This window comes from Mastigoproctus giganteus, chromosome 4, assembly GCF_048544385.1.
Source record: "Mastigoproctus giganteus isolate SK-2022 chromosome 4, ASM4854438v1, whole genome shotgun sequence".
Classification (NCBI taxonomy): Eukaryota; Metazoa; Arthropoda; class Arachnida; order Uropygi; family Thelyphonidae; genus Mastigoproctus; species Mastigoproctus giganteus.
This window is the reverse complement of record NC_143578.1, coordinates 230,186,700-230,208,324: the sequence shown is the minus strand read 5'-3', so window position 1 is coordinate 230,208,324 and position 21,625 is coordinate 230,186,700. Positions and strand designations below refer to the sequence as shown.

Sequence of the window (21,625 nt, the reverse complement as noted above, 5' to 3'; positions counted from 1 at the left end):
TTACTCATTTTTAGGGAATAAAGCACAATTACAAAACAAGGAGGCACTCTTGATACACAAACAAAGCTGCGCGCATGTAGCAACTGAATAAACAACACCGTAAAGGCAGAGATTAACACCGCACATTTCTAGGGGTTACTACCATAAAACAATAAAAACAATTTCCAGTTGCGTTTCTGCTAGTGGAATCTGTTATAAACTGGTAGTAAACTCGATCTAATTGCATTTGCGATTATACCGATAGCTGGAATTGTGTTGCTTTTTATGTTATTATGGTGAAATGTGTTTCCCCTTCACTTATATAAAAAAACATAAATACATTTTCAGAATCTTCTCCTCATTCCTATCGTGATGTGTTTCAGTCGGGGGTGATTCTACGTTCGACTGCCATTTCTTGTAAACACAAAGGCGAATCGTGCATAAGCGAATTCGCTTCGTGTTATATAAGATAACGTTCCCCTATTTATAAGTCGTGTATGATCAAATTCGTGTAGTGTAAACACATGTTATACAAGGACTGAGTGTACTGTAATTAAATTAGCGTGCGAGAAAATTTCTCAGGTTAGCGTGGGAAACGTTTTAATGTTGTTTTGCTATTTATTTTCAAGCTTTCGACTTCAACGATTTCATTAAATATGCCAAAAATGCAATCTGCAAAAGAGCGTTATAGTGATTTGTGACAGCGTTATAGTCAGATACGGGTTATAAAATAAGAACAGCTTTATAGCGAATCAGTGTAAAGCAAACTGCGTTATAACGAGGATCTACTGTACTGGACTTCAGCCAATGTCACTATTAATTATTTACCTCTGTTTACATAGGTCAGTTAGAAAAAGGCCTTTTGCTTCGGGTTCCATAATACACGAGGAATATTGTTGCATCTGAAAGATCAAGACTGAAATATTTACAAATTATACAAATATTTAAAATATTTACAAAATACTAAACTACAATATTTACAAATTACAATATTCATTAATATACAAAAAACGTTACAGTAGAACATCAAATGTTAGACTGTGAATCACATGCATGAGGTTGGTGAACATTATGGAGGCAGTTGTCAATAATTAATTGCATTTGTAGTGACGTAATTGCCTCGCCCTCTTCTCCCATTGGCTCAAATAAATATCACTAGGAGGAAAACTCTTTTAATGTATAGATAGATTAAAGAAATTTTTGAGAAGAAAGGAACAAAGGGATACACAATTTATATGTTGAAAAATAACAGCTGAACTAAAAACATGTTGGGCAGCGAAATAAAATAAAACAAGAAAAAGTATAACAGTGTGAAATAACGACTGTGCATTCATGTGCTAATATAAAATATACAACCAGAATAGAATAGAGTGAAAATACCATATATTACACTAGAGAATTCTCATTAATACAGTATAATATTGGAAATAGTAAAGGCTGGAGAGCACGAAACATGTCAAATCAAATAGCATAAGTACTAAAACATAGCATTGTAAACTCCACGTGTGGTATAGAAAAACATGGTATATAATGGGGATTTAGTTTTAATGTTTAGTTTAGTTTAGTTATACAAAGGGTACTAGGAAAGTTTTGCAATATGACGCAACAATGAATCACAGGAAGCTGCTTGTTGCTGCATGTTGAGACATGTTCATACGTGCATAGTAGCCGCCGCGCCAAGTCGATGGGCTCAGTTATTCATTAGTAGTGAGAGTGTAAAGTGCTTGCGATGGCATCGTGGTCACGAAATGAGATAAGGACAGTTTTGCGGTATAATTTCGTGCGTGGTTTAACCATAGACCAGTGCTTAGAAGAAATGACTCTTGCACTAGATGATGATTGTCCACATCGTACAACGATATTCAGGTGGTATAGAGAATTCCAAAGGGGAAATTCTGGAGGATTCTGAGAGGCCGGGAAGGCCACGAACGTCAGTTACGGAGGAAAACGCTACTGCTGTGAGGAAAATGCTTGACGAAAACAGGCGAGTGACCTACCAACAGATAGAGGATACTTTGGGCCTAAATGCACCAGCAATTCGTTCGATTCTGCAAGATCATTTGCACGTGAAGAAACTTTGTTCTCTCTGGGTGCCGCATCAACTGACTGAAGAGCAGATGACACGACGTGTGACTTGGTGCCGGGAGATGTTAAAAAAGTTTGATAAGGGACAATCTCGGTATGTGAACAACATCGTGACAGGTGACGAGACTTGGCTGTACTATTACGATCTGCCGACCAAGGCTCAAAACAAAGTTTGGGTCTTTGATGATGACGACACACCCGTAATTGTCAGAAAATCCCGATCTGTAAAGAAGAAAATGATAGCTGTATTTTTCAAATCGAGTGGAATTGTGGAACGTGTCGTTTTGGACATGCAGAAGACAGTCACAGCTAAGAGTGGTATACTGAACAATGCCTTCCTAAAGTCATTGGATCTATGAAGAACCTGCGGCCAAAGTCAAGAATGGACACCTGGTACCTCCATCACGATAATGCTTCAGCTCACTGCGCCAAAGCCTGCACCGAATATTTGACCACGACAGGACTGAAACCTCGAGCACCCTCCCTACAGTCCAGACCTTGCTCCCTGCGACTTTGCACTGTTCCCGCATGTGTAAATGAAGCTAAAAGGGAGGCGGTTTTCCAGTGATGAGGACCTTCTACGGGCCTGGGACAACGAGTGTGCTTTACTCCCTAGTGAAACTTGGCAGAACTGGTTTAAAGATTGGTTTCGGAGGATGGAGAGGTGTATTGAATATAGAGGAAATTACTTTGAAAAAATTAAATAAACAAAGCTGTATTGCAAAACTTTCCTAGTACCCTTTGTATAATGGGGATTTAGTTAAGGTGAATTTTCACCTTAACTAAATCTGCATTATCCTTTTTTAACTACTGCATCATGAAATGTAAGAATTCACATATCCTCAATTGTTGAGGAAAACTACATCAAAACAGTGTCCCCCCACTTCCTGCTTCTTTTTTTCCAGTTTCTAAACTGAGGGTCTAGCTGAACTAAAAGGTCAATATTTTTCATTGGATACTGGGCTAATAAACATCACTTTGAGATGTCTTAAATTTTCTCTCTGAAACATTGGCTTTCCTTTGTACAGGGCAATTCAAAATTTATGCAAACCAAATTGTAAGTGTTGTTTATTTGTTAACAGTTTGATGGAATTTGATTCTCATTAATACAGTATAGTAAACGTGGTCATCTCCAGGTGTCCATTATTTTTTTTTATTTACAGTGAAGGCAGCATGTCATTTTCCCAGGCACAGTGCATGTTCATAATTGAACATCATTGATCCCCAGATTTTTTTTTATTTGTTGGACTACTTAAAAGGAGTCATATGCACTGACGACCTTCTCATATTGGAAAAATTTAAAAGACTGTATCAAATTATAAATTTCATCAATAGCAAACACTGGGTCAAGTCTCATTAAACATGATGAAATGAGATTGCTTACATTTGGGAAGATGCTTAACATATATTGCAGTCTCTATTGTAGTTATGTTTGTAATAATAATAATAGAAATAAAACTTATTGTAACCTTTAATTGAAATGAGAGTGAAAATATACTATGAGTTTCTTCCCTGTCTTTTGAATCATCCTGTATTTAGAAAATCAGTGGACAGATGGAACAAGCGTACTGAACTAGATGGGAGTCATTCTGAAACGAAATAACCATCAGAAGGTTAATAAAACAGTTTTATATTTTTAACCTTCTCAGTTCTTTTTTTTTTTTATTACCCCTTGTAGTTAACAATAATTCCTTCCTTAAAGCTTTCATCTTCTATAGTATAGGTTACTGTACCATGTTTTGTTGAGACAAGAACTGGGCAAACTTTTAGAGCAAATGGTTGTGTAACATGTTAAAATTTTTTTTTTGTTTTTTAGCTGATTTTCAGTTAATTGGTGTACTGTACTGTATGAAAAAAAAGGCAGTGGTGCTTTTGGTTAAATAATCTTAACTCACAGTATTCTATGTTCCTATCAATGTTTTTAGTTTGAAAGATAAGTTATAGTAGTGACATTCTGTCCACTGCAGCAAAACATGTCCGGATTTGTACTGTCAGATTAGAGAAGAAAGTCTTGAGAAGAAAGTTCATGAATTATTAGTTGAATTTACTGGTGTCTCAAGAGCTTCACATGAGAAACGAACTCATGAGGTGTATTGTATGATGGTTTCACAAAATTAGTGATATGTAAAGAAGTACATGCCCACTTTTTTCATAATGAATATGCTATTTGATTGATGAATTACCTATGTTATCAAAAGAATGGTGCATCTTTTATGTGTTATCAGCTTTGTGTAGTGTACAGTATCTGAGACAATATACAGTAGATTACTATTCAGAGTACACTAGTAGACAATGAGTGAATATTTTACTCATTCTAAACTGTATTTCTGGTTAGTTTACTAGAAAGTTTGATGTTAACAGCAGTGGTGTTCAATTCTGAAATGATGTTATTAGGATAAAAAGGGTGCTTTTATGTGGTGATTGTTTTAACTGACGTAATTGTGATGTTGTAGATGAGTTCTCATTATATCCAAGATTACTTTAACTGAGTTGCATTGTATATGTAAAGCTTTTAAAAGTAGAGATATCAATGAGTCATCTTAATAATATTTGAACATTTTAAATATTGTACTGTTTTGTTTTGCATTATATTTTGTGTCCACATTGGGGATTAAAATTGAAAGCATAAAGCAGTTACTGACCATAAGATGCATTTCCTTTCATTTGTGCATCATTGCCTCGAAAGTTTTTAATTGTGGCTCCAAACAATAAGGTATTAGAACCTATGTATGGGTTAAAAAGGCAAAAGATATTTGTTGACATTACATTACACTTGAATTTCTGTAGCCTGTAATTTTGAAAATAGGAAGATTGGTTGTAAAAAGAAAGTTGCTGGAAAGAACAGAAGCTGAAGTGCTGTTGCTAATTCAGGAGAACAGTACCCATGGAAATATATCTATAAAAAAAAAAAAAAAAAAGCATGCAACAAAAACTGAATGTCGGGGTAGATCCCCACAAAAATTTCCCAAAGTTTGAGAAACGCTGTTGTACTTCATTCCTGATGAATGCATGAATATCCAATTATATTAAAGGAGGTGGTAAAGGAAGTAAGCAAGCCGTTAGCCATAATTATGAGAGCATCGTTGGATTCAGGGAGTTCCCAAGGACTGGAATGTGCAAATGTGAACTGAATTCACAAAGGAGGATCAAAGGGTGACACAAGTAATTACAGACCTGTTAGTTTAACTTTTGTTCCGAGGAAAATAATGGAGTCACTGGTTAAAGAAGCATTGCAGGATCATCTAGACAAGACTGCAGTTACAGTTCAAACTCAGCATGGGTTTGTTAAAGGGAAGTCTTGTCTGTCCAATTTGATATCATATACTTGGATTTCAGGAAAGCTTATGATTCTGTTGCACATGGACATGACTGCTGTACAAATTGGAGAGATATGGCATTAAGGGTAAGTTGATACAATGGATAAAGGGATGGTTGAGTGGGAAATGACAGAGAATGGTAATTAAAGGACACTTCTCTTCTTGGACTAATGTTGTTAGTTGAGTTCCCCATGGTTTGGTGTTGGGCCCATTGTTGTTTTGTATATTTATCAATGGTATTGATGATGGTATATCAGGCTTAATGTCGAAATTTGCAGATAATACAAAGGTTGACACGATAATATAAAGGGTTGTTAATGATGGTAATGACAGTATTCTACTGCAGCAGGATCTAGAAAAGTTGGGCAGATGGGCTGAGAAGTGGCAACTGAAGTTTAACATTGACAAATGCAAAGTACTACATATGGCTGGAAGTAACCCCAGAGAAACATACCAACTGTGTGGTACTACACTCAGGATGGTAGAGACCTGGGAGTAAGATATGAAGTTTTCTGAGCAGTGCAGATAGGCTGCCAGAGCAGGTCATAGGGTCTTGTCAATGAAAGACAAGGATTTTATTAGTAGGGAGAAGGAGGTGATTATTCCTTTACTGCCTTGAGTACTGCATATAGGTCTTGAAGCCTCATTTTAGGAAGGGTGTAGAGTTACTTGAGCAAGTACAGAGAAGGGCAGCAAGATTGGTGAGTGGAACGAAGAGGTGCTCTTACCAAGAAAGCCTTAAATTCTGCAAATTCTGATTGAGGTGTATAAAGCTTTGAATGGGTTGAGCAGGCTCAATTCGGACGGGATTCTTCCTCTTGCTCAGATTACGAACCTGAGGGAGCATAAATTCAGATTGAGGAAGGACAGTTGTAGAATAGATGTTCAGAAATTTGCCTTTAGCCAGTGGCTAGTTGATTGCTGGAACAAACTTCCATCTGTTGTTGTTGGAGTTGATAACTTAAATAAATTCAGGGAAGAACTGGACAAACATTTAGAGCAAATGGTTGTGTGATATGAGAAATTTTTTATTTATTTTTTTGGCTGATGCTGTATATGCTTGCATCATTTGCCTCTATTAATGCTATAATCTGGGAAACTGACTGAGTCTGTGCAAGGAATCATTAAATAATCTACACTTATAGATGGTGTCTAAGAATTTCAGAGGTTTTGAGGACACCACCCCAGATGCAGGAACAATATTCATGGCATTTAAGGAACTGGCAGAGTTATAGCTGTTTATGCAAAGCATAGAGTGTACTATCAGTGGATGTGATTTTCATTTAGTATAAGAATGTCAATAATACAGGATAAAAAGAATATGACTTTGAGCTCTAGCATTACTTGAAGTTTTAAGATGGGAGCCATCATACATAAAACTAAAAAACAGAATGCAATTTAACTGTTGACCAAAACCATTTGTGTCTTCAGAATATTCAAATACAACTAAATTATAATAAATCATGCTAAAAAGCAAACCAAAATAAATAAATTAATTTCATTGAAACAGCTGCTGCCGGTTGGTTGCCACTGGTCTACCTTCCCGTGGCAGTGGTTAACGGTGGTGGCGCATTTCCGACCTGCTGATTCCGGGTAGCCAAACAGCCAGTTCATTTCTGGCCATTTCTGCAGAATCCTCTAATTTAAAAGTGAAACGAGGCGGAGATGAACTAACATTCTAGGTGCCGCCCAAGACAAATACTTACATACATCTGTGGTTGGTTTGCTTTTAATAAGCAGCCATGATAAAAAAAAAAAAAAAAAAAAAAAAAGCCATCCGTTTGAATTCACTGGCTGTGGGGGGGTGGGTTAGATGTACCTCTGTGGTTCGTCCAAACTTTTTGAATATATATTTAATAATGTGTGCCTATTTTTTCTTTTGGATTTGTACACGAGTTGTTTCCTTGTAGCAGTATTTTGTGCTGTTGTGCTTCTCAGAACGAGTATAGATGTTAATCTTTTTTTTTTTTTTTGTTTTTTATTTAATTTATTTTTATTGCATATATTGCTTTATCAAAGATAGCAGTACCTCCTTACAAGCAGAATTTGTGGCACTTGCAGCAGTATTCCACACACACATAATTGTCCTTAATTTGATTAATTGTTAGTTACAGTACAGTCAGTCCTCGTATAGCACGATAGTTGTGTTCCTAGAAACCCTCGTGCAATGCAAAATCGTGCAATATAAACAACAGACCCTATAGGAAAAATAGGGTTATGTGCCGACCACCCAAGATTGAACACACATTTGTAACCAAAACATTACCAAACAATAAATAATCGTAATAAAATATTGCTAATGCTTTTGCTTCTATCGTAAGCAAACTTGTTTTTTGTTTGATTTTCTATCCAAACAGATGACAGCCGTTCCATCTCTTCCAATTCTTTGTGTCTTGATCTAATGGATTTTAATTACACTTTGAGTTGTTCCTGCTATAAAAGTTGTTTTTATTTTCTCTGTATTCTTTGTAATTCTCGGCATTGCCTCATTTAGGTCTGTAGCATGTGCAATATCACATGGTCTTTCATTTCGCTCAAAGTGTTTCACAATTTCATATTTTTTCTCTATCGACAGAGGCGGATTGGCCATAAGTCTTACCGGGGACACCCCGGTGGGCCGGAGACCGGTGTGATTTTGGCCATAAACCATAGTACGAGACCACTATAAATTTTCCCCGGTAAGAATTTTTGACCCAGTCCGCCTCTGTTTATCGATATTGCTTTTCTTTTTCTCTCTGAATCTGTAGTGTCTTCACCAGGACGCTTCCTTTTCACACCTTTTAAGTATTTTACTCATTTTTAGGGAATAAAGCACAATTACAAAACGAGGAGGCAAGGCACGCTTGATACACATAAACAAAACTGCGCGCGTGTAGCAACTAAATAAACAATACCGTAATGGCAGAGATACACTATTAACATTTTACTAAATGCACGTTTCTAGGGGTTACTACCATAAAACAATAAAAACAATTTCCAGTTGCGTTTCTGCTAGTGGAATCTGTTATAAACTGGTAGTAAACTCGATCTAATTGCATTTGCCATTATACCGATAGCTGGAATTGTGTTGGTTTTTACGTTATTATGGTGAAATGTTTCCCCTTCACTGATACAGTATAAAAAACATTAAATACAGTAATACCCCGAAATTACGCGATAGGTGGGTCCGACGAAAATCGCTGAAGTCGAATTTGCTTAAGTCGGGGTACAACTTTGCATATAAATACATATAAATTTTGTTTAATTGGGACCAAGGACTAAAAAAACACTAGTTTAGAAGAAAAATATTAATAAAATTGCAGTTCTTTATACATATTAATACAAAATATGTATTAAAAAAATAAATGACTTACGTAAAAATTATTTCGATGTCGATGGCTTCATAAAATCTAACAAATTCGTCTGACGACACAGAGACTTCTTTTTTTCATGCAGAATTTCTTCGTAGCAAGCTAATAATTTTTTTATTCCTTGCTTTGTAGCTATAACGCATTCTTCGTTGTAGTCTGTTTTCTAAAATTTTTAAGCCCTTTTCAATTGAGTTGAGACCTTCTGTCAAGTTTGCAATTGTCATGTGCTTTTCGCCGTTGCCTCATTTAGGCCTGTAGCACGTGCAATATCACATGGTCTTTCATTTCGCTCAAAGCGTTTCACAATTTCATATTTTTTCTCTATTGACAGAGGTGGACTGGCCATAAGCCTTACCGGGAAACCCCAGTGGGCCTGTGTGATTTTGGCCATAAACCATAGTATGAGGCCACTATAAATTTTCCCGGGTAAGAATTTTTGACCAAGTCTGCATCTGTTTATCGATAATTGCTTTTCTTTTTCTCTCTGAATCTGCAGTGTCTTCACCAGTGTTCTTCCTTTTCACACCTTTTAAGTATTTTACTCATTTTTTAGGGAATAAAGCACAATTACAAAATGAGGAGGCACGCTTGATACACATAAAGAAAGCTGCACGCATGTAGCAACTGAATAAACAACACCATAAAAGCAGAGTAGTAGTAGTAGTAGTAGTGTGATGTGATGCAAGAAAGCAAATGTATGAGCTTATGCAGCATCAGCCAAAAAAAAAAAAATAAAAAAAAATAATACGGAGGATGCGGAAAGGTCAGGGAATGACCACCGCATATCCCCGGAGCAATATGGCCTTAGTTGCTAATGCTCCTAAAAACCAAATAACAACGCCAAAAAAAAAAAAAAAAAAAATCACACCATTCCCTCCAAATGCCAGTCCAGTTCCTCCTTAAATTTATTCAACCTATCAACTTCCACAACGACAGATGGAAGTTTGTTCCAGCAATTAACCACCCGCTGGCTAAAGGCAAATTTCCGCACATCTATTCTACCTCTGTTCTTTCTTAATTTGAATTTATGCCCCCTTAGGTTTGTAATCTGAACAAGTGGAAGGATCCCATCAGAATTCAGCGTGCTCAACCCATTCAAGGCCTTATACACCTCAATCAGATCACCGCACAGGTGCCTAGTCTCCAGCCACTGCAATTTGCAGAATTTAAGCCTCTCTTGATAAGAGGATCCCTTCATTCCCCTCACCAACTTGTTGCCCTGTACATGCTCAAGTAAATCTACGTCCTTCCTAAAATGAGGCCTCCAGACCTGTACGCAGTACTCAAGGCGTGGCCTGACCATTGCCTTATACAGAGGGATAATCACCTCCTTTTCCCTGCTAGCAAAATTCCTATATATCATTGACAAAACCCCATGACCTGCCCTGGCAGCCTGTCTGCATTGCTCAGAAAACTTCATATCTGCCTGCTCAATTACTCCCAGGTCTTTTTCATTTTCCTACCACCTTAAGTGTAGTACCACACAGTTGGTACGTTTCTCTGGGGTTACTTCTACCCTTATGCAGTACTTTGCATTTGTCAAGGTTAAACTTCAGTTGCCACTTCTTAGCCCATCTGCCCAAATTATCTAGATCCTGTTGCAGTAGCACACTGCCATTACTGTCATTAACAACCCTGCCAACCTTTGTATCATCTGCAAACTTCGACACTAAGCCTGATATACCTTCATCAATATCATTGATAAATATACAAAACAACAGTGGACCCAACACTGAACCCTGTGGGACTCCACTAATAACATTAGTCCAAGAAGAGCAGCACTCATTGATTACCACCTTCTGTCTTCTCGCACTTAACAATCCTTTTATCCATTGTAGCAACTTACCCTTAATACCATTCTGCTCCAATTTGTACAATAGTCTTCCATGTGCAACAGTGTCAAAAGCTTTCCTGAAATCCAAATATATGATATCAAAATTATTTTTTGCATCCAGTTCCTTTGTAACCACATCATAATATCCTATGAAATTTGTCAGACAAGACTTTCCCGTAACAAACTCGTGCTGTGTCTGAATTATTGCTGCAGTCTTGTCTACATGATCCTGCAATGCATCTTTAACCAGCGACTCCATTATTTTACCTGGAACAGAAGTTAAACTACCTGGTCTGTAATTACTCGTGTCACTCTTCGATCCCCTTTGTGAATTGGGGATACATTTGCACATCTCCAGTCCGTGGGAACCTCCCCTGAGTCCAAGGATGCTCTCATAGTTATGGCTAAGGGTTTGCTTAGTTGCTTTGCCACCTCCTTTAATATAACTGGATAGATCCCATCCACCCCAGTTGCTTTTCTTACATTTAACTTCAACAGTTTCTCTTCCACTTTGCTCTCAGTTATTACAAAATCATTAAGTATCCTGCTACAATTTGATAACCTTCTGCAATTTTCAAACCTTAATAATTCCTCACGTGTGAATGTAGATGCAAAATACTCATTCAGTTTGTTTGCTATCTGAGCAGGATCATCAACAGTCGAACCATCGATGTCAAGTGGACCAATCAGATTCATCCCCTTCCTTTTAGAGTTTATATAAGTAAAGAAATCCTTGCTGTTTTTCTTAGCATCCTTTGCCAAGGATTTCTCGTAATCTGCCTTTGCCTGCCGAACCTCCTTTGTGACCTGATTACAGATTAACTTATATCTGCCATAGGCTTCTGAGTCGCTTGATAATTTATATGCATCCCATGCATTTTTCTTCTCTGTTACGAGTCTCATTAGTTCATTTGACAACCATTTAGGCCTAAACCTTGAACAATATTTCTTAATAGGTATGAAACTTTTAGTCGCATCCACGATTAATTCCTTGAATGCTTCCCACTTAGAATTTACTGTTGGTAACATCGTCAGTTGATCCCACTGTACAGAATTTAAAAACTGTCGGAGACCTCTGTACTCGCCTTTACGGAAGCAAAAATCCTTTCCTTTACCCCTGATGGTAATTAAATCTTTAAGTAAATCCCATGTCAGTACACTGTGATCACTACCACCTAGTGGTTCTTTTATCTGCAAATTCCTAATACATGAATGGTCACTGCTGATAACCAGATCAAGAGTATTACTTTCTCTGGTTGCCTCTTGAACATGCTGCTGCAGAAAACAATCATCCGATAAATCCACAAAAGTCTGACTAGTGTGTGAGTGTCCAACACACAAGTTCCAGTCAATATCTTTGAAGTTAAAATCCCCCATTATAAGACATTCCGATTTACTATTACACTATTAACACCTCACATTTCTACGGGTTACTACCATAAAACAATAAAAATCCAGTAGCGTTTCTGCTAGTGGAATCTGTTATAAACTGGTAGTAAACTCGATCTAATTGCGTACCGATAGCTGGAATTGTGTTGGTTTTTACATTATTATGGTGAAATGTGTTTCCCCTAAAACAAATACATTTTCAGAATCTTCTCTTCATTCCTATCGTGTTGCGTTCGGTTGGGATGATTCTGCGTTCGACTGCCATTTCTTGTAAACACAAAGGCGAATCGTGCATAAGCCAATTCGGTTCGTGTTATATTATAAGATATTGTTACCGTATTTATAAATAGTGTATGATCAAATTCGTGTAGTGTAAACACGTGTTATATGAGGACTGACTGTATACGGCTCGACCGATGCGATCCATTTCTCTTGTGAAAACGATGTAATTTCTGACAAACTTTGAGCACGAATTCGAATGCACACATATATATGACAGTTGGAATACAAATTCTTGTATATGTGGCTCTGGATGCAGCTCATGCGCAGCAAAGTTGAATTTTGTTCATCTTTCGCTCTCACTCTCCGCCGTCGCACCGTATATCGATAACATATGAAAAACGACCTTGACGATAGTGGGCGGCAGTGTTGCCAAACGAAAAAATCAAGAACCGCGTAACTCCGAGTTCGCGTAAGTCGGGGTATTACTGTACAATTTCAGAATCTTCTCTTCATTCCTATCGTGTTGCGTTCATTTGGGGTGATTTTGCGTTCGACTGCCATTTCTTGTAAACTCGAAGGCGAATCGTGCATAAGCGAATTCGGTTCGTGTTATATAAGATATCATTCCCCTATTTATAAATTGTGTATGATCGAATTCGTGTAGTGTAAACACGTGTTATACGAGGACTGACTGTATTTTTATTTTATTTTTATTTCAAATTCTTCAATTTGATAATCATTAATCATTTGCAAACTCAGTTTGCAAGTGATCCTTAATAATAAATAAAAAGTTTATAAAATAATAAAATGCTATGAGTTTTCATTTGAAGGAAATTTTGGCAAATGGAAATGAGACCTGGCAGGATATATTTTTGTGGTAAACAAAAGAATCTTAAGAAAAATCTGAAGGGAGTTAGTGTGCAGTAATATTATCAGTTTTGGATGTATTATATATTTTTTGGGTATTTGTGTTATTAAACTTAGATAATTCTAGATTGAATGAATGTGGAATGGACGTTATTATTATACAATAATAGAATATGAAAATATGAATCAGCATATCAGTCATTTGTTAGTATTTTCCATTTAGTAGTGTAAGCTAGTTTGCAGTTTTGTTGAAGCAGATTAATTTCTGAAGTGTCCATTAGTAACTTCATTTGTTTTATATATCTCAGTGTATATAATAATTCTGATGAACATTTCACCAAAAACAATTTTCTTCCTATACCTTCAAGTATTCTTAAGTTCCATGGAAGTTTTCTCTTCAGTTTAAGTGTTTTCAGCTAAATAAGATATATAAGTAGCTAAATATATTATTTTAGTTTTCTAAAACATTTTTTGACTTTCATAGTTTTATATATATAAATATATTGTATATTTAGTGGTAGTGATGATGAGGAGGATGATGATGATGATGAAGAAGAATGGGAACATAATAAAATGGACGATAGAAGTGAAGAGGAAAAGAACAATATCATACTAACAGACAAAGAGGAGGTATAAACACTTATTTCAATTTAAATGGTTTTTAATGAAAATTTGATAGTGATAAAGAAATTAGATTCTCATCCCTTGGGTAAAATATAAATACGAGTTCCTGGTTTTACAAGTTTTTTTTTTTTTTTTTTCAAGTATCAAGTATCAACAAAATCGAAAATATGAACGTTAATTGAAAAAATTGAATGTTAAGCATTCATAAATACCACATTTCAAACTACGTGCATAGCTATATAATGCGGTATACCCCACTTTATGATATTAATCTGTTCTAGAGACTATCGTATTGTGAAAGTATCGTAATATGAACCCAATAACACGTTTTTTGGTAATTCGTTCTACGACCTCGAAAGTTGAAATTTTCGCTGTATAACTCTATAAAAGTCTTTTTTATAGTGTAAATTGTATTAGTTCCCAATTCAAATCATTAAAATGCACTACATCATTATACGTTCTGTTATAAGAACCAATTTTGAATGGCTTCGTGATATTTTTCTAAAGCACATTTCTGGAGGTCATTACCATAAAACAATAAAAACAATTTGCACTTTCTGGTTTATTGGACTTTTCTGTTACTGCAAGCAATTATAAACATGTAGTAAACTCAATCTTATTGCATTTGCGATAATAGCGATAATTGAAATTCTGTGGGTTTTTAATTATTATGGTGAAATGTGTTTACCCTTTACTGAAATCTTCAATTGTATGAAAAACATAAATAAATTTTCAGAATCTTCTCTTCATTCTTTTTTTTTTTTTTTTTTTTTTTTTTTTGTAAACTTGTTACTCCGTGCAAATCATGTTAGTTGCAATTTGTGCATTCCGTTAAAAACTGCATATGCATGCTATTGAAATTTATAAAGAAAAGAGAAGATTATCTTTGAAACAAACGCATCTTGAAGCATTTCTGAAGACGACTACTTGTGCAACAACTGAGTGCCAAGACAATAATGAACAATCAACAAGTGTGAATTTAGTCGATGATGATGAAGAATAAACATTCTTTAACATTTGTAAGTCATAATAAATAAATTTCTTTATTGTTATAATTTGCTTGATTTTACAGGCTAAGTTTTCATTTTTTTGGATAAATCAATCATTGTTTAAACATAAACTAATTACCTAACTAATTTCATTGTTGAGAACGTAAACCCTATTTTTAACATTATGTCTATGGGAAATAAATTCCCACTTTTTGAGTGCGTGCTAGGAACGAATTAACTTGTAAAGTTGGGAACTACCTGTAAATGCTGAAAGTCCATATTGAACTGATTTTGAGAGACCTGGGTATGCATTATTTGCACCTCTGGTTTTTAGACAATAAAGCTGATGCTGTAGAAAGCACAAATTAAGAGCTAAAAGGATTAAGAATTAATCCTTTTAGCTCTTAAAAGCTAAAGGGATTAATTTCACAAATTAAGAGCTAAGTCATTCTACAGTTTAGTGGTGCCCGTAAAACCCTGCAGGAGGAAACTGGCCTACCATGGCACAGGATAGAAAAAGATGGAAGATTTTGTGAAAAGCCTTTGCCCTGCAGTGGATCAGCAATGGCTAAAAAGAAGTAAAATCTATACACTACTGTAACAAGAAGTTGCACTATCTCTGTGTCCATAGCCATTGTCAAAAATTAAGGCATATTCCCAACATGGACATTAGCTATGGTCAACCTGTTTTCTGCTGTAAGCACCTGATTAGAGAATTAGGAGAGTGTGATTTTCCATTATCCCCGAAATTCATCTGTTGTTTCGAAGAAGTGAGCTATCCACACCTTCACTAAATTTCACTTGTCTCTGTTTATATGGTAGGTACAAGTGGTCCCTAAACCAGTTTTGTTTTAGCTGCTGTGCAAGTAACCTTACAATGTCTCAGAGGAAATCCTTGAAGTAGTGTGAAAAAGTGAGTGCTTAATAGTGTAGATCGAGGCATTAAAAATAAAAAAGAAATTGCTTTAAAATTTGATATTCCTCCCAGTAGTGTATTAACCATTCTGAAAAACTGTTTTCGATTTTCAAACTGTTTAAGGAAACAGGACCCAGTTGGAAGTGTGCAAAATTTTGCCTTTGGGAAGATGCAGACGAAGCAATTTTTAAGTGGATGAAGTTGATTCGAGACCAAAACATGCTGATATCAGAGCCATTAATAAAAGAAAAGGCTATGAAGTATATATCTTTTCTGGGACATAAAACATTCCAAACCAGTTCTGGTTGGCTGAACAAATTTAAAAAGTGCCATGGCTTACTCGAAAAAGTTATTTTTGGTAAAAGTGGAGTTGTAATCAAAGAAGACTGTACTCGGAAAGGAATACTTTCTGAGTACAGAGCCCAAAGACATATTCAATTATTTGCACATTTGTTGAAACATATCTATTTTTTAAATGTTTGCCAAACAAGACACTGACTCTTAAAAGTTATAAATGTTTAGGTGGTAAAAATATTAAGGAGAGAATTACACTCTTGGTTGGTGCAAATATGGCTGGTAATGAAAAACTGAAGCTTTTGGTAATAGGCAAAAGTAAACAACCCAATGTTTTAAAGGAGTAAAGCTGTTAGAGTTGAACTACAACAAAAAATCGTGGATGACAAGTGAAATTTTTGATCAGTGGATTTTAAATTTTGATAGAAAGATGACGAAAGAAAAGAGAAAAATTGCATTGATTGTTGTCAACTGCCCTTCCCACCTTCACTTGGTTAATTTCGAAACTTACAAGTGGGAAGCTTAATTTCTTCCCTCCAAATACCTTATTTAACCCTTCCAAACAAGAAATGTTGGCAGCATTTGAAACTTTGCATCGAGGCCTTCAGTGGGAAGCAAATGTAGCAGAAAATTTGAGTGTTTAAACAAATGCGAACATTTTTATGAACGGTGTACCGCAGAATCCAGTGTACAACAAAAAATAACCAAATATTTTACTGCATAATTCTTAAAAATGTACTAATACATAGTGTGCATCATGTAAGTAGCCATTTCTTAATATGTATGTATTAATAAATTAATTGTTTTAAAATGCTAAAAAATTTATTCATTCCCACTTATTTCTGATTTATTTCCCATCTTTTACAGTATTTTTCATTGTTGAAAAGATGATATTTCTTTATAACGAAATTTCTGTTTAACGAATTTTTTCAAGTGAACAATCGATTTTGTTACATAGAGATCTGATTGTATATATTTCTTCGTAAGTGACACCACATTCATGAGTCTTATATAACAATACACACAAAAGTGTGCACAGACTGATACTACATGTAATCTGCAAATTTCTTATATACAAATAGTATGGGGAAAAAACGAAATAATTGATGAATATCTATTTGTCCGATTTTAATAAAATTCAGAATGGCTTGACAAATACTTTTAAAAGGTTCATATATAAAATTTCATGTAAATCCATTCAGTAGGAGTAGCGTTGTTACATGCGGACAGAGGCGAATAGTCATGGTGAAGACAAGAGATACATCACACATATCTGCTAATGGGTCTAACAAGCCTCTTTTGTATAATGACTTTAGTAACAATCTTTATCTTGACAGCAGTACATTTACATCACCATCAGAACATTAAAAAAAACTTCCACAAAGTTAACAGTCCCTTCATTTTCTTTCTTGATTTAGGATTTGATGAGGATAAAATTCTCTTATCTCTAGCAATCAGTTTTGGCTTTTTAGCTGTATAGTTTTAAATTTTGAACTCGTTCACTAGTTTTTGTAAACTCTTTTTGGTAATATAGTTTTTCACCTGTTGCCATTGCATTTTTTTAATTAAGTAATTATGTTATAATTTGGCAACATGCGTCAGATCCTATCAGCAGACTGTTTAATACCAGCACCCCCACCCCTGGCTATCAAAGAATGGGGAGCGTGTATTGGTCTGGTGTTAGGATCTAACAAAGGGCCTGAAATGTTCAATATAGTGTAATTGGGTCACAAGTATTAAACTAACTTTGAATTATTTGTTTTTTTTTATAAGAGATTACATTGATTAATCAAAAAATAATCACATACCATCATTCCCAAATTACATTAGCATTGCATTTGTTATTATTAGTGGTTTTATCATTATGATTTATTTTTATTTTTTTAATAGTATTATTCAGTTGTCACTATTGTAATGTCATTCATTAATCTCTGTGTATTGTTTATTGAAAATTCTCGCCAAATCATTGGAATGTGTTTTGTAACTTTTTGAATCATAAATTTAAATGGAAAAGACAATCTATTGGACATTTACTTAAGACTCATGAATAATTTCATGAAGAGTGCTGATTTCATCTTTCATGTGATGCAAGAATATTCAATAATACTATCTCAGTAAATGGGTGTTGAAGAAGATGACATTGTGCCCTCTTCCCCTCCCATATTCAGGTCCTAACACTATTGTGATTTCTTTTTGTGGAGCTATGTAAAGGATGCCATGTTTGTATTACCATTTCCAGCAAACGTTTTTAAACTGAAATGCAGGATCACTGAGGCAGTGGCATCAGTTAGCTTCATTAGTTCATTTTTAGGTACATTCACAAATGCATACTTAAAGTCCTTTTAGAAAGATTTGGCAAGCCATTCCAAATTTTATCACTCAGAGCGGTAGAAATTAGGCAAAGAATTATTCATTTTCCTTCGGACACATTAAGTAATCTGTATCATATATATACAAGTATGATTTGGACAAATTTTCCATAAGTTCTGTTGGTTGCTGAGAAGTTTGCAACCTCAATTCTGTAGACTCCCCTTTTCCTACTGAAATGGATATTAGCCATCATTTACAACTGTAAATGATGGCTTAATATCCATTTTATGACAATGATGAGATTTTAATACTGTTAAATTCTGGTACAAAAACAAAGTAGAATAAAGATGATACAGATTAAGAAAAAAAAATTTTTTTGATTAGAAAAGAAAATGGCAGATTTTTTTTTTTTTTTTATTGTATAACTAGTTTTTTAAAAATTGATCTTGCACGGCTTTTTATCATCTAAAATTAAATAAATATCACTGTCAAGTATTTTTTATATTTTTGACTGTGGTTGTAATGGCTTAGCTATCTTTATGTGATTTGACAACTGTGCCAGCTCCTAGAGAAATACTCAATAAGAAATATTCTGTTTTTTTTTTTGAGAAATTTATCCTGAATGCAAAACAGTGGTAATATTTTTATAAGATAATTGCTGCTTGCAGTGGTCATAACAAGATATATTATTTCTTGTCTCCTTAAAATATTAGTAAATTAATGTCAGTCTTTTAGTGCTAGTGAAATATGTACATGTTTGAACAATATTAAGTTTAATATGCAGTTTATTCTTATTTTTTACTGCAGCCAGGCAAAGATAGTGGATGTACGGCTGTTGCAGCAGTTTTGAAAGGTAATCAGCTGTTTGTAGCTAATGCTGGGGATTCTCGGTGTGTTGTAAGCCGTGATGGCAAGGCCATAGATATGTCTAGTGACCACAAGCCAGAAGATGAACAGGAAAGGATCAGAATTGAGAAGGCAGGAGGTGAAGTAACGCCTGATGGTAGAGTCAATGGAGGGCTCAACTTGTCTAGAGCAATTGGTAAGTAAACATGCAAATTATTTGAATAGAAAGTAGTTTATGCTCTCCTTTCCTTCCTCCTCAAGAATCTAAATACACATATGGTTTTAACATTATTCTTTAGTGTTAACGTACTAAGATTACCTAATAATTAGCACTTGAATATTTATATTCATTCAAGATTACATCATGATTTGATTTGTTCTCTTATTGTCATAAACTATTATGGATACCATGTGAATGGTACAGTGGTAATATGCATCATGATAAAATTAATTGTTATTTTAATTGACTATAGATGAATTTTTTTTTTCTCCCATATTGTGCTGCTGAAGTTGTGGACAATTTAAGTTAACTGCATCCGTATAAACAACCTTAAATATTCAAGAAATTATTATAAGCATGACAAAGGTATTGGTAATAAATTTTTAATTTTTGTAGCTAGTTGGAACCCTGGATCTCTCTCTCTCTAGCCACAGAATCAGACTGCCTCATTTTGTGCTCTATAAGCACCTGCTTGTCTATTATGATTTTTTTTTAAATTTTTCATTTGATAGCTTGATTATTTATTATTATTATTATTTGTTTGATAATCATCCAAACAAAGAGAGTTACCTAAGAATTCTGAATTACTCTTGCCCTCCAAACGTACTATCTATCAAATAATTAAGCATTTTTAGAGGGCAAGAAATTACTAGGAAGACCACATTCAGCTTGAATAGTAGATAATGTCATTCATGATAAGCAAGCAGCTCTGAATTGAACAACCCCAAAAATTTCATCAAAAGACTTGCACAAATGAACTAAAAAATATACCAAACCCATAAAAAGAATTTTAAAAGATTCAGGATACAAGCCTGGATTCCAAAATTGTTTCAGGTATCTTAATGAGGATGAGGATATTATTATGGACACAGAGAAGTTTTCCAATTTCTCTGTGTCCATAACAATTTGAGTTATTAAATAATAAACATTCACTTTTACCTTTATGTTTTCCTTATCATGCACTCAGAAAGTTATAGACTTACGAAGTTGTCAGTGAAATTTTCTAGCAGCTGGACTAAACACATTTATAAAATAAAATATTTAAAAAATTACCCAAAATCAAGAATGGTAAATATATAAAAAAAAAAAAAAAAAAAAATACAAGTATCAAAAAGAGTGGTGAAAGTTGCAAAAAATTAATTCTGTTCATTGATAAATGTTTACTGTTAATGTTCTTCAGTATAATCTGGAATCACAGGCTTGTTCTATTAAGCCTGTTCAAAATATTTTTGGAAGTCTTCTTTTATGAATTTCCTTCATGTAGTCTTGTGTTTTTTTTTTTAACAGTCTCATTGTTTCTGTTTTAATTTTGGGAATAGGCAAAAGTCACATGGTACCACAAATCCAGAGAATAAGGTGCAGCATAATGGGAATGTTTTTGTCATTTAAAAATTTCTTGAGTGTGAGTGATATGACATCGTGCATTACTGTGGTAAATAAGCCAACAATTTTGCCATTTTTCAGGTTGTTGTTTTAGGCAGATTGTGTATATCAACCACTATTAATGCAGCCTGTTGCCAACTCTTTGGCAATAGACTGCATTAATAGTGACATGTGTGCTTTTTTTTTTTTTTTTGGCTTTGGTGATATAATTTTTTCCAGTGGATGCTTTGAAACTTGGTTTCTGGTCATATTCAAAAAGCCCCCAAGACTCATCAATTTTTGTTAAAAATGTAGGATCCGATGCAGCTTGTTAGACAATTCAAATGAATTCAGAACTTGGTATCTTTGATCTTCAGTCAAATGTGCAGAACAGACTTGACCACTTTCCTCGTGCCCAGAACCAAATGAAAAAAAAACCAAATGAAACTGAATGAAATAAAAAATGGCACCACAGCAATTTCTTAAATGATTGGTTATCAGTCTGATCTAATGATAATGCAGACTTGTTGATTTGTTGCTCATCAAAAACACACTATTTCAGGATGATGGGTGTTAAATAAAACATTCTCTATTTCAGGATGTTGATGGGTGACTCTTCATCCTAAAGCAAAAAATTTCCTTCACAAAAGTTTTTAAACCACTTTACCAAACTGTAATGAGCTTTTCATGTCCTTCTGTTTCTGTGGCTGACTTTCCAAGTTTACAACAAAATTTAATATTTTCATGTTGATCTGATTTCATCATTTACAGTACATGTGACAAATGGGTAAAAAAAAACATCATCAAATTTAGCGGGCACATGCCCAAAAGATGTCGTTGTTAGTTCCGCATTCTAGAATTATAAGGTTATTCCAAATTTTTTGATCGAACTTAAAGTCAATTAAGAGCCGATAAAATAAAAGTAAACAAATAAATAAAATAAAAATAAATGTGTTTATTTTATATTTTATTTATTCAGTGGCTACAAGAATGTTTTATTACTATGATTCCAGACACTCAA

The 21,625-nt window shown here is 34.7% G+C and overlaps 1 protein-coding gene across 2 annotated transcripts in view; it reads left to right on the top strand.

Annotated features, from left to right (window-relative positions):
- The window catches only part of LOC150087472 (putative protein phosphatase CG10417), a 143,286-nt gene that overhangs the window by 79,711 nt on the left and 41,950 nt on the right, over positions 1-21,625 (top strand). For both annotated transcript variants that reach the window (XM_090371205.1, XM_090371204.1), the window contains exons 5-6: positions 13,559-13,673; positions 18,984-19,218. In XM_090371205.1, the coding sequence (XP_090227331.1) occupies positions 13,559-13,673; positions 18,984-19,218 (350 nt within the window). The remainder of the gene's footprint in view (positions 1-13,558; positions 13,674-18,983; positions 19,219-21,625) is intronic.